This window comes from Phasianus colchicus, chromosome 29 (genome assembly GCF_987193195.1).
Source record: "Phasianus colchicus chromosome 29, bPhaCol1.hap1.1, whole genome shotgun sequence".
Taxonomy (NCBI): Eukaryota; Metazoa; Chordata; class Aves; order Galliformes; family Phasianidae; genus Phasianus; species Phasianus colchicus.
Genome location: NC_143464.1, coordinates 1,536,736 through 1,550,062, shown reverse-complemented (window position 1 = coordinate 1,550,062; position 13,327 = coordinate 1,536,736). Strand labels below are relative to the sequence as shown.

The window sequence follows — 13,327 nt, the reverse complement described above, 5'->3', positions numbered from 1 at the left end:
GCCACATTTTTTGACCCTATTCCCTCGGTGCCTTTCCCTGCTGTTCTGTACACCACAGACACTTGAAGAAGCCAAGGTGTGCTCTCCTGAAGCCCAAAGGTGTGAGCTTCTCATTTGCCCTCCCTTCAGATTCCTCAACTCCACCATCCCATGGCCACTGCAGACCAGGTTCTCTTTCACATTCACATTCCCCATCAACCCTTCCTTGGCAGTATGAGATGCAGCAGAGCACCTCTGCTCTTTGGTTCCTCTATGGCTTGGTCAAGAAGCTGCCAGCTGTGCTCTCCAGCGTTCTTCTGGATGGTGCATGCCCTGCTCTGCTGTCCCTGCAGCAGACACTGCAGTGGAAAAAGCCCCCAAATGGGACAAGGGCCTGACAACACGAGGCTCCCATCTGCACGTAAAGGGCACCTTCCACTTGCTCTTCCTGATCAGGAAGCCAGGAACAGACACCGTTGGTCTCCTCTGTTTGCCATTGCCATTGCCATTCACTCTGACCTGGCTGCTCTGCCTCCCCCAAGATGAGCTCAGTGCACTCTCTGAAAGGGCAGTTGCCCTTCCTTGTCTCTTTTGGAAGCCATTTAACCACATCCCTGAGATCCAAACAAGACCTCAGGTCTGCAACTCTTCAAAGCTTTCTAGCCCAGCATGTGCTGGTGTTCTCATTAGTGAAAAAGCACAGAAGAAAACAACCTATTCAGGATGGGTCATTGGATTCAGTGCATCCATGGTCTTTATGAAGATGGCACAAAGGCATTGGATCCACTGTGGGGCGTCAAGTTGACTAAGCAGCACAGACACTCCTGGATCTGTCTTTCCTGAAGGCCCTGTGCTGCATTTGCAGCTGCATGTGAGTGTGCTGGACAGCCTGGAGAACTGGCATGACATGACATGACGTGGCTGCTTCTGACACCGTTTACTTGAGAGCCCATAGAAAACTGAAGTGTTTTCTGTTAAACAATACAGATGTGTTAGCTCTGTCGTGCCTTCAGCTCCAGAATATTCAGCAGATGTAGAACAGAGAAAGATCTGCCTCTTCTTTTGAGAGCTCATCCATTTAGTCAGCTGCATACCTCTGCATGCTCCTTGGAGAAAAGTGAAAAAAGACACACAAGTGCCATAAATTGCCATAAATGCAAGGGCCTGATATCATTTAGGATGGCCACGAATATCTCCATCCCCTCTCTGGCCCTCAGCTGATGCTCAGGAAGGAGGTGTCCAAGTCAGGGATTTCCCACGCACTTCCCAAGCACTAGCACACATCCAGGAGCACCCCAGGCACCTTGGTCATCACCCAGGGCCTGTGTGTGGGCAACTGACTCCCCGCTGAAGGACCAAGGACTCGGAGCAGGAGCTCACATGCAGGCAACTCCTTGTGCACATCTGAACTGAACCAGAGGAATCCCTGAAACTCCTGTTGGTCCGTGGGGAGCAGAATCTGATTTCAGCCCCAGAGTTTCCAACTAGCGATGAAATGCCTGCACTACCTCAGCTGGATCAGTGCCCTGCCCAGGGGAAGTCCACCCTTCCTGACCTTCTCAGTGTGTCCTTTTTGTTTCAGCAAACACTCTCTAATCATATGTCTGGAATTAGTCACTGTCCACTGGACGTTTGGTGGTTAACTAAGCAGATTTCAAAGTAAAGTCACGTCACTGTTGTTTTTCAGGAGCTGTTGGCCATGGAGATGCAGGGACATCTCAAGGGAGATTACCTGGGGAAAAAAAAATCACATCCTCTGTTGCTGAGTTGGGCCAGGCTCCTGGGACACAGGAAGCTCCTACAAGGGGGCAGTGCTGCAGAGAGACAGCTGTGCCCAGGAGCAGCTCTTCTGCACAGCACAGCAGGGCTGGGGGCATGATCCGCAGGTGACATGAGGATAGAAGAGAGAGGAAGGAGAGTTACAGTCTATGTGGAGTGTGAGCAGGCTGTGAGCTCACGGAAGGAACACTGCTCACAGCCATAGACACGGTAAGTCTCTGGCTGCAGGCAGTGCTGCTGCTTTTACTGGAGGGATCACTAAATCAGGGACTTCCCCTTGCAGATCAGGATGCAGAGAGTCTGTGTTTCTTTATTATGAAAATGACTTGTTCCATATGAGGGCTTCCCCCCTCAGGGCAGGGGCCTTCAGCTGCCACAGCTTCTGCCTGGGGCGGGGGACTCACAGATTCCCTGCATGCCAGAATGTTTCTAAGGACACTGTGCAAGAGGAGAGACAAGGCAGGGGAAGGGAAAGGACTGGAGGCAGAAATCTAGATGGGGCTGTTCACTTAGAACACATCCCTGAGACTCCTGATTCACACTATTCTCACTCATTCTGTGAACAGTCACACAATGTGCATTCAGCCTCTCCTCTCTTGAAGGATAGAACAAAATTACCATACTGTCATATTCTCCAGACATGAATAATGAAATTAACCTGCAGTCGGGCAGCTTTCTCTAACAGAAATGTAATGGCACATAGGATGGGACTGGGTGCTTTAAAAGCAGTTGGGATAAAGACAGGGAAAGAGATGAAAATATCCAGGGAGATGGGATAAGATTAAAAAATGAGAAAAATCTATAAGCTGCATACTCGTCTTCTGCTTATGGAATGCTAAACTTCATGAAATTAAATTGAAGTTATGGAGCTAAATGAACATTGTGCAGAGAGAAAGAAAAAAAAAATTATAGCAGAAGGAGTGCCTCTGAGAATGATCTTGACATTATTTTCTGCACTCCGCACAGGACTCCATGCCCAGGAACTGCAGATGCCCAACAGCAGCTCCATCAGCGAGTTCCTCCTGCTGGCGTTGGCAGACACGCGGCAGCTGCAGCTCCTGCACTTCTGGCTCTTGCTGGGCATCTACCTGGCTGCCCTCCTGGGCAACGGCCTCATCAGCACAGCCGTAGCCTGCCACCACCGCCTGCACACCCCCATGTACTTCTTCCTCCTCAACCTCGCCCTCCTCGACCTGGGCTGCATCTCCACCACTCTCCCCAAAGCCATGGCCAATGTCCTCCGGGACACCAGGCACATCTCCTACGCAGGATGTGCTGCACAGGTCTTTTTCGTTTTCTTTTTCTTTTCAGCAGAGTATTCTCTTCTCACCATCATGTCCTATGACCGCTACGTTGCCATCTGCAAGCCCCTGCACTACGGGACCTTGATGGACAGCAGAGCTTGTGTCACCATGGCAGCAGCTGCCTGGGGCACTGGGGTTCTCAATGCTTTGCTGCACACTGCCAGCACATTTTCTCTGCCTTTTTGCCAAGGCAATGCAGTGGACCAGTTCTTCTGTGAAATCCCCTACATCCTCAAGCTCTCCTGCTCACACTCCTACCTCAAAGAGATTTGGCTTCTTCTGATCAGTGCCTCTTTAGCATCTGGCTGTTTTGTTTTCATTCTTTTCTCCTATGTGCAGATCTTCAGGGCCGTGCTGAGGATGCCCTCTGAGCAGGGACGGCACAAAGCCTTCTCTACGTGCCTCCCTCACCTGGCCGTGGTCTCCCTGTTTCTCAGCACTGGCCTGGCTGCCTACCTGAAGCCCCCCTCCATCTCATCTCGATCCCTGGAACTGGTGGTGTCATTTCTGTACTCAGTGGTGCCTCCAGCCGTGAACCCCCTCATTTACAGCATGAGGAACCAGGAGCTCAAGGATGCGGTGAGGAAAATGATGCCCTGGTCACATTTCAGCAGGCATAAACTTCACATGTCTCAGCAAGTGACTCAGTCTGTACAATAACAAACTTATGTTCCTTACTGATTATAATATTTATTTATGTTTATCACTTCATTTTTCTTTGCTGTTCATATATATATGTGTGTGTGTATAATTATCATTAGTGGTTATCATGGTCCTACACATATGTTTGGCTTCCTTCTACTTGTACTGAGGCATCACCGTGCTCTCTTTCTCCTGGAGCCCATAGGAACTCTGGCTCAGTGCTGACTTTCTCACAGCCTCCATGTTCCACCTCTGTGTCTGCAGGCAAATGAGATGCCAGCAGGCACCGTGGAGCTGATATAGGCTTGATTAGCAAATGGGATCAATGTATTAGCCGGTTGAACAATATATTACTTTAGCAGAAGGAATCAGTGTGTGCTCGTCGTAAAACTTCTGTGTTTAGCTTTGACTGGTGTGTGAACAGCCCTGTTTTTTCAATGATCCTGTTTCACAGAAGCTCTGAAATCACTTTTTTTACCTCCACCAGGTGCAAGGGCTTGTTCTTGGGTTTGATATAACTGTTTGCACTTACACCAGACCAAGATAGAAAGTTGTTGATTGTGGCAAGACAAGCAATGGAAGTTTGCCAAACTGGGGGGAAAGAGCTAAAAGGTGAGCCAGGGTGCACCGTGATGAAGAGGAAGATGAACTAAAGGGGAGGAAGTAGGTGCTGTGAGAAGGAGGACATGTGGTGTCAGGGGCTGTGCTGGGGGCCCATCTCTGTACCACTGCAAGCATGCTGCCCCACACAGTGCCTGCACTGAGCTGCCAGGGGCTGCCTGTGGGGCGGTGGGGTCGGGCTGTCCTGCAGAGGGGAAGGCACACGGAGCCTCATGCTGCGGGGCTGGGACCCCAAAATCAGCCTGGAACTCAGCGCCCAGCTGCGCTGTGCTCACCTTGCCTGGCTCCCAGGTGCCCCCTGTGCTGCTCTGTCACTGCCCCTCTACAGGACAGGGGAGAGAACACATCTCAGCAATTCCTGGGTTGAGGCACAAAGCGTTTTATTCTTTCTTTGCTTAAAACCCAAAGACAACAAACTGTGTGTGTCAATGGCTACATATCACTGCAGGGTTTTTTGTTGTTGTTGTTTGTTTGTTTTTTTCTGCACACTTGGGATCAGCTATTGAATTCTGCGTCCCTTTCACGTTAATATATTGTTTGAAACTGCACCTAACCCACAACACATGTTTCTGTTATTCTATATAATATAAATTATTTCCAACACATACTTCTGCTCACTGTTAGTTAGGATTTCACATCCTCTTCTTCCTTTCCTATTTACTCTAATCCAAGTGATATGCCATGTTTCTATTTAATCTTTATTGTCTCATGTCCTGACTTTTTTTCCCTAATATTTAATAATAACTTCCCAAATTACCCCTGTGTACAAGTTGTTATTTCTGTTCTTGTTGTCAGACCCAGTCATTGTGTCACTGCAGCTCTGGTAATGATTCCTTTGCTGAACTCCAGACCATTCCAATAACAGTTCTCTGGGTACTGAAGGGAAGGTTGCTAAGTTACAGAAACACACTTATCTACCAGGTGCCACTTGTAAGCAAAGAATCAATCTAATAAACAATTTCTTCGTGTGTGCTGCAAAAAGATGTGTTTTACTATAACACAGCGTTAGTCCTAGGATCTACAATGCTTTCTTTAGCTCAATATTACAAGGATCTAAACGAGAAATCAGTATTTTCCCCACAGTTCAATACATGTCCTGGTTCTTTATGGTCAGAACGATAATGTGGATGCTTTGACAGTACATCAGTTACACAGAGTGGTACAGAAATCTCCCTGCACTTTTGGAAGTCCTTTGGCATGGTCCCACATCACTTCCTTATCTCTGTGGAGAGATGTCTGAGATGGATTTGAAGGGCAGAGTGTTCACTGGAGAAGAAATTGGTTGGAAGGTCGCAGCCAAAGGACTGTGGTAAATGGCTCTCTGGGAAATCGGCTCCACCAGGTGGAGGCTGATCACAAGTTATGTCCACAGGGGTCAGCCTTGGGACCAGAGCTGTTCAACGTCTATCAGAGGCATGGATGATGAGACAGAGAGCACCCTCAGCAAGTGTGCTGATGTCACCAAGCTGTGTGGTGCAGTTGGCATGACAGAATGAAGGGGTGCCATCCAGAGGGACCTGGCCAGGCTTGAAAAGTGGGCCCAAAGAAACAGCATGAGGTTCAACAAGATCAAATGCCAGTTTTTGCACTTGTGTCGGGACAATCCCAGGCATGAGGGTTGAATTCCTAGAGAGCAGCCCTGAGGGGAAGGACTTCAAGATGGTAGATGAAAACCTTAACAGGAGCCAGCAGTGTGTGCTTGCAGCCTGAGAGGCCAACTGCACCCTGGGCTGCATCAACAGAAAGGTGGTCATCAGAGCAAGGGAGGGCACTGTCCTTCTCTACTCAGCCCTCAGAAGGCCCCATCTGGAGCATGATGTAAAGCTTTTAGAGAAGGTCCAGAGGAAAGCCACGAGGGTGATCAGAGGGCTGGAGGACCTCTCCTGGAAAGACAGGCTGAGGGAGATGGGAGAAGAAACAGCCTGGAGGAGAACACATTGCAGCCTTCCAGTACTCACCGAGAGCTCAGAAAGAAGAGGGAAATCAACTTTTAACATGGGCAGATATCACAAGGTACAAATGTTTTAAATTACAAGAGTTGAGATTTAGATTAGAGACTGGGAGGATCTTTTCAGAGAGAGGGTGGTGAGGTCCTGGCTGTTGTGGTGTTGTGATTTTTTTTTATGTCAGTATTCCACACCAAAACATCATGTGAAGCAGTGGGAGTTAAAGAGTTAGCGTTCTGGTTCCACTTGCTGCCTTTTATGGGCATTTTGAGCATTCTGATGGGAGGGGAGGGGCAGAATTCCCTGGAGCACATGGTGTGAAGAGGAAGATAGGTGGAGATCTGGACCGCACCACAGTGGCTCTCCCTCAGGCCCCACTCAGTTTGCAGCAGAGAAGGGCATGTGCTTCCCTTGTACTATCGTGGGGACTCACACTTTGGGCACACTTTGCTTCAGTAGGATTTAGTAAATTACCATTCCTCCTCAGATCGTTGCTGTTGTGATCCATTTGTTAAACCCATCTACTAGCTCTCGGCCCTTCCACCTCTCCCAGAGTGCGTGGCCTCCCTGGGGCCTCCCTGCACCACCAGCATCACCAGAAAAGTCCCAGGTCTGGTTCGCTCCTCTGATTACTACCCATTCTTGATAGTTCAGGTAAGCAGTGATGAAATTGTTCAGGGAAGCCTGCGACCTATGCAGAAGGATTTCAGGGGTTAGGGCGAATGGCTGAAGGAGTGGCTTCACAAGTGGTATTTTTCTCTCTCCTTCTTCTGGGGTGGTGAGGGATGCAGAGCAGTCTAGGAAATGGCAGGCTTTGAATAAGTGGCAGAAAGGTTGGTGCCACCACAGAACTATGGGTTCTTTGACCATGGGGAGGACGGAAGAGAAAACTGGATGTGAATTGAGAGCAAATCTAAAGAAATGTGTGTGTAAAAACCAGAGTGAAGTATGGGTAAAGCACGTAGAGAAGTGTGAATAAAGCTGGACCAAAGTGTGAATAAACTTGAAGTGTGAGAAAGACCAGGAGCAAAGTGTGGGTAGACCAGGAGTAGAGCATGAGTACACCCGGAGCAGGGTGTCAGTAAAAATCGGAGAAAAGTTTGAGTAAACCCAGAGTGAAGTGTGAGTAAACTTGAAGAAATGTTTCAGTAAACGCTGAGGAAAGTGTGAGTAAAACACACACACACACACAAAATGTGAATAAACTCAGAGTAATGTGTGAGAGAACTTGGAGTAAAGAGTGAGGTGGGCATTTCAAGGATCCCTGCATTACATTTGTGATACTGTTGTGTGGGGAGGTGCAGCAGAAGTCATCTTCACAAAAGGAGAGCAAATAATGCAAATTCTTCTGCAAGCTGGTTTTGCTATTAAGCGAGGCAAAGTGAATGGACCTGCCCAGGAGATTCAGTTCCTAGGTATAAAGTGGCAAGATGGGCGTCATCACATTCCAGCAGATGTGACCAACAACATCACTGCTATGTCTCCACCCACTAGCAAGAGAGAGACACAGTCTTTTCTGGGTGTAGTGGGCTTTTGGAGACTGCATGTTCCAAACTATAGCCTTATTGTGCACTTCCTTCATCAGGTGACGCGGATGAAAAATGACTTCACATTTCAGAAGCAGCAGGCTTTTGAACAGATTAAAGAGGACATAGCCCGTGCCATGGCCCTAGGGCCAGTATGGCTGGGACAGGATGTAAAGAACATCCTGTACACTGCTGCTGGAGAGAAAGGTCCCACTTGGAGTTTGTGGTAAAGATCCTCAGGCGAGACCCGAGGATGATGCCTGGGATTTTGGAGGCGAGTATAAAGAGGGTCCAAAGAGTGCTACACTGCAACTGAGAAGGAGATCTTAGCTGCATATGAGGGGATTCGGGCTGCTTCTGAAGTGGTCGGTACTGAAACACAGCTCCTCTGGCACCTCGACTGCCAGTGCTGAACTGCATGTTTAAACGAAAGGTTCCCTCCACCCATCATGCAACTGATGCCACTTGGAGTAAGTGGGTTGCACTGATTACACAACGAGCGCGGATTGGGAACCTCAGCTGATTTGCAACCCCTGGTTGGATAACAGTGAAACTGGCACTCAGTGTCCAGACACAGGCATCAGTTTAATGTGAATCTGTGCACTACAGTTATCTGTAAGCTACTGGCACTTCTACACTTATTTCCATGTGCAGCTACACTTCGTGATGTTTCAAGAAATCAAAGGAAGCCTTGTGTTACTTAACAATTCTATGAGAGGAAGAGAAAGAAAAGAGAGAGACAGAGTAGGGGGGTAGGGAGGAAAGAGGGACAGAGAAAGACATCACAGGTCCTGGTCCCAGCTTTGATCCAGCAGAGAGAGGTGGGGGGTCCTTGACTTGTAAGCGTGCTTGTCCCATAGTTTTGAAGCAGGAAAGTCTCCAAACAGGACCTCAAGGATCTCTCTGGCGTCCTTCTGTGGCTCCTAGGTTTACAGGTGTGCCATCCAGGGCTGTGAGTGAGGTGGCAATAAACAAGTCCATCAAAAACAAGTTTGCAGTCAGAACATCCTACAGCATGATGGGAACGTTTTGGGCAGAGCAAGACTGTCTCATTTTTCACAGGATTCCCTCCTCCCCAAGTGTCCAGCCTTCAGTCTGTTGACATGGCAATGCTCTTCCAAGCTGTTAAAACAACTCCAGGCACACCGCAGGCAAAGTGTCCTTTTTTTGTTGGGCTGCTACGTAATGCAGGACCTGAGGGCTGACACAAGTGCAAGGAGAAAGGAGAACAGCGTGCAAAGGTGGTGCAAAGAGAGCAGCACTGAAAAGAGCACGTCCTGCTGCTGCCCATGGCCGTGGCTCCAGGGAAGCAGCAGCACAACTCCAAGGCAGCAGAGAGGGAGCGCCCAGCGGGCGGTGAGGGGCAGCCCCACAGAAACCAGGGCTGCTGCAACGTGTGGCATTGGGCTCTTGGTTCCTGCAGACCTCTGTGTGCAGGGCTGCTCTCTGAGATACAGATGATAATCTAAATTTTATTTTTATTATTATTTTTTTTAATCTACTCAAACAGCCAAGTGCTTGAAGAATAGTAAAGATTTCAGGAGTAAGAAAAAAAAAATGCACATGGGAAATATATATTAATAATATTATTTAAGTGGAGTAAAAACTATTGCAAGAATTTAAAAAATTAACAGCGAAAAAAAAAAAAAAAAGAAATATTACATGATGCCATTCCCAGCTTTTCTTGAGTTTGTGGTAATCATGTGAAGATGATGAAGATATAATTAATGCTGAAAAAACATACATAGAAATAGTTTCTTGAGGACATCCTTGAGCTCCCGGTTCCTCATGCTGTAGATGAGGGGGTTGACTACAGGAGGTACCACTGTGTATAACAGTGCCAGCACCAGGTCCAGAAATGGGGAAGAAAGTGATGGGGACTTCAGATTGGCAGATATACCAGTGCTGAGAAACAGGGAGACCACGGCCAGGTGAGGGAGGCACGTGGAGAAGGCTTTGTGCCGTCCCTGCTCAGAGGGCATCCTCAGCACGGCCCTGAAGATCTGCACATAGGAGAAAATAATGAAAGCAAAGCACCCAGATGCTAAAGATATACTAAGAAGCAGAAGTGAATTTTCTTTGAGGTAGGACCGTGAACAGGAGAGCTTGAGGATGTGGGGGATTTCACAGAAGAACTGATTGATGGCATTGCCTTGGCAGAGAGGCAGGGAAAATGTATTGGCAGTGTGCAGCAAAGCATTGAGAACCCCAGTGCCCCAGGCAGCTGCTGCCATGGTGGCACAAGCTCTGCTGTCCATCAAGGTCCCGTAGTGCAGGGGCTTGCAGATGGCAACGTAGCGGTCATAGGACATGATGGTGAGAATGCAATACTCTGCTGAAAACAAAGAGAAAAAGAAAAAGACCTGTGCAGCACATCCTGCGTAGGAGATGTGCCTGGTGCCCCAGAGGGCATTGGCCATGGCTTTGGGGAGAGTGGTGGAGATGCAGCCCAGGTCGAGGAGGGCGAGGTTGAGGAGGAAGAAGTACATGGGGGTGTGCAGGCGGTGGTGGCAGGCTACGGCTGTGCTGATGAGGCCGTTGCCCAGGAGGGCAGCCAGGTAGATGCCCAGCAAGAGCCAGAAGTGCAGGAGCTGCAGCTGCCGCGTGTCTGCCAACGCCAGCAGGAGGAACTCGCTGATGGAGCTGCTGTTGGGCATCTGGTACTTCTGGGCACCAGGACCTATTCAAGGAGGAAAAAAGTCAAGGACAAGTCTTTCTATGTGGGCTGTGTTCATTCAGCTCCCTGATGTGATCTACATTTCATGAGTTTGTGTTTGCCATGAGGGACTCTGTACTTTTTATCTCAATGAAGCAGACTTGTCCCTGTGCATAGGAACGTGGTGATCGTGTGTGGGAAGATTTTAGTTTCAGTATGTATCAGATAAAATCACTACTAATGCAAAAGTGCTGGTCTGCATCTGAACCTTAATGCCAAAAATATGTAGGTCAAAAATAGAAGTTATAGGGATCGCTTTTTCCTACAAATTCTCATCCTGCTCACCATGCCCAAGGAGTGTTTGCTGAAGTCTGAACAGCTGTAGGACCTGAGAGGCAAAGGGATTCACTGCTTCTTAGTGCAGGGTAAGGGGGGCTGACTGGGTTTCTTTCCAACTGCTCTGAGCTTGACTACTTAGCAGCTGCAAGACAATTGCATTTCCATAAAATTTTGAAGTCAGACCCACTCAGAAAACAGGAGTCCTCTGCCCATCACTGTGTATTCACCCTTTCTCAATGTACTTCAGCAGTGCCTCATCACCACACATCTTGCAAATGACCCCTAACACTGATTTCACCAACCCCACAGCATTTGCATATTGCATCTCTCTGCTTCTTCCCTGCACTTTGATCGCCTGACTAGGGGAAATATTTGCATCCTGAAGGTCAGCTCACGGCTCTGAAGGACACCTCAGGGAGATGTGTCCTACTGATGGCATCTCATTAAGGGAAAGCCAGCTCCTTCCCAGCCTCACAGACTGCATTGCCCGCAGCTCCAGGCAGTGGCTCCCAGCCCCTGTGCACTGCAGAGGGTGATGGACACGTGCCTGGGGAGATGCTGCTCTGCTCTGCTGGAGCTCTGCCTGCACAGGAGCTGGTTCATGCATCGGACCCCATGTCATGTGGGCAGAGACTTTTCTAGGTGGGAGCTTGCTCAGAGGCAGGTCCCTGCAATGAAGGGGGTAATTCCCTGATCATATCTCTGTGGTCTGCAGATTTTCATCCTGGGGGCTGTTTTCCTGCCATTTCCCTGACTGAGCATGCAGACACCAGCCCAAATCTCTGCATTCCTATTTGCTGTCCAGAACCCACTCCGTCTTCAGATTCATTTTTTCAAGTGAAAAAGGGAACCTAAGAGAGCTCCCATGGCTTTACTGAAAGAATATATACGTTAAAGGAAAGCAGAGAGGTAAAACGCACTTAAGGGTTCTCTCTTGATGTGCCCTCAGGGCTGAGCTCTGGCACTGCAGCAGGGAAGCCCTCTGCTGGAACAGCTCTTATTCCATGATAAAGAAACACAGAGTGTATGCAGCCTGATCTGCACTGGGATGTGCCAGATTTGGTGATCCCTCTTGGAAAAGTGTTTGCATTACCTATATTGAGAGACTTACCTTGTCAGTGGCAATGCTCCTGCAGTGAGGTCGCAGCCTGCTCACACCCCTTATATCCTGTAATCCCTCTCTCCTTTCTCTTCCATCTTCATGTCACCTGCAGAATGCGCCCCTTGTGCTGAGGCAGAGTACACGGGAGCTGCTCTTAGTCAGAGCTGTGTCTCTGCAGCACTGCCCACTTGTAGGAGCTCCCTGTGTCCCAGGAGCTCAGAACAGCTCAGCAGCGGAGGATGTGATTTCTATCCTCCCAATGATCTCCCTGGAGATGTGCCTGGGTCTCCGTGGCCAACAGCTCCTGAAAGACAACAGTGTCATGATTGTACTCTGAAATATGCTGAATTAACCACCAAATGCCCACTGGACCAGGACTAATTCCAGACATACTGTTAGTCCTTCATTGAGTGTTGCTGTAACGGAAAGAACACACAGCATGGATAGGGATGGGTAGACTTGCCCTTAGCAGGGCAGTGATCCAGCTGAGGCAGTGCTGGCATCTCATCCCTAGATGGAATCCCTATGGCGGAAATAGGTTTGAGATTTCTCTGGTTCAGTTCAGATGTGCACAAGGAGTTGCCTGCATGTGAGCTCCTGCTCTGATTCTTTGTTCCTCCAGAGGAGAGTCAGTTGCTCACACACAGAGCCTGGATGATGACCAAAGTGCCTGGGGTGCTCCTGGATGTGTGCTAGTGCTTGGGAAGTGCTTGGGAAATCCCTGAGACAGACACCTCCTTCCTGAGCATCAGATGAGGGCCAGAGATGGAACAGAGGTATTCTTGGCCATCCGACATGACAACAGACCACTGCGTTTAGGGCACTGGAGTATGTCTTTTTTACTCATCTCCAAGGAGCATGCAGAGTTATTCAGCTGACTAAATGGATGAGCTCACAAAAGAAGAGGCAGATCTTCCTCTGTTCTCCATCTGCTGCCTATTCTGGAGCTCAAGGCACTACAGAGCTGACACACATCTTTATTCTTCACCTGAAGAAGCCTCAGTTTTCTATGTGCTCTCATGTGAATGACATCAGAAGCAGCCTAGTGTCATACCAGTTCCCTGGGCTGTCCAGCACACTCACATGCAGCTGCAAATGCAGCACAGGGCCTTCAGGAAAGCCATGCCCAGGAGTGTCCATGCTGCTTGGACAACTTGGCGCCCCACAGTGGGTCCCATGATTATGTGCCACCTTCATAGATACCATGGATGCACTGAATCCAATAATGCCTCCTGAACAGGATGTTTTCTTCTGTGGTTTTACACGAATGAGAACACCAATATGTGCTGGGCTAGAAAGCTTTGTACACTTGCAGGTCTGAGTTCTTGCTTGGATCACAGGGACGTGGTTTAATGGCTTCGACAACTGGACTGTAGCACAAGTCTTTATGATAGATGGATGAGGCGACAAGGAAGGGCAACTGCTCTCTGTGG

The 13,327-nt window shown here is 48.8% G+C and overlaps 2 protein-coding genes across 2 annotated transcripts; one reads left to right on the top strand and one right to left on the bottom strand.

The window, feature by feature from the left end:
• Positions 1–2,747: 2,747 nt before the first annotated feature.
• On the top strand, positions 2,748–3,722 carry LOC149914497 (olfactory receptor 14C36-like). The gene has a single exon (XM_090126385.1). It carries the CDS (start codon positions 2,748–2,750, stop codon positions 3,720–3,722), a length of 975 nt encoding a protein of 324 aa, XP_089982511.1.
• Positions 3,723–9,521: 5,799 nt separating this feature from the next.
• On the bottom strand, positions 9,522–10,466 carry LOC149914496 (olfactory receptor 14J1-like). The gene has a single exon (XM_090126384.1). It carries the CDS (start codon positions 10,452–10,454, stop codon positions 9,522–9,524), a length of 933 nt encoding a protein of 310 aa, XP_089982510.1. The 5' UTR covers positions 10,455–10,466.
• Between the last annotated feature and the right edge of the window lie 2,861 nt (positions 10,467–13,327).

What these genes read in the sequence shown, in the direction of transcription:
- LOC149914497 (XM_090126385.1), top strand. Translation starts at nt 2,748, where the DNA reads ATGCCCAACAGCAGCTCCATCAGCGAGTTCCTCCTGCTGGCGTTGGCA.
- LOC149914496 (XM_090126384.1), bottom strand. Translation starts at nt 10,454, where the DNA reads ATGCCCAACAGCAGCTCCATCAGCGAGTTCCTCCTGCTGGCGTTGGCA.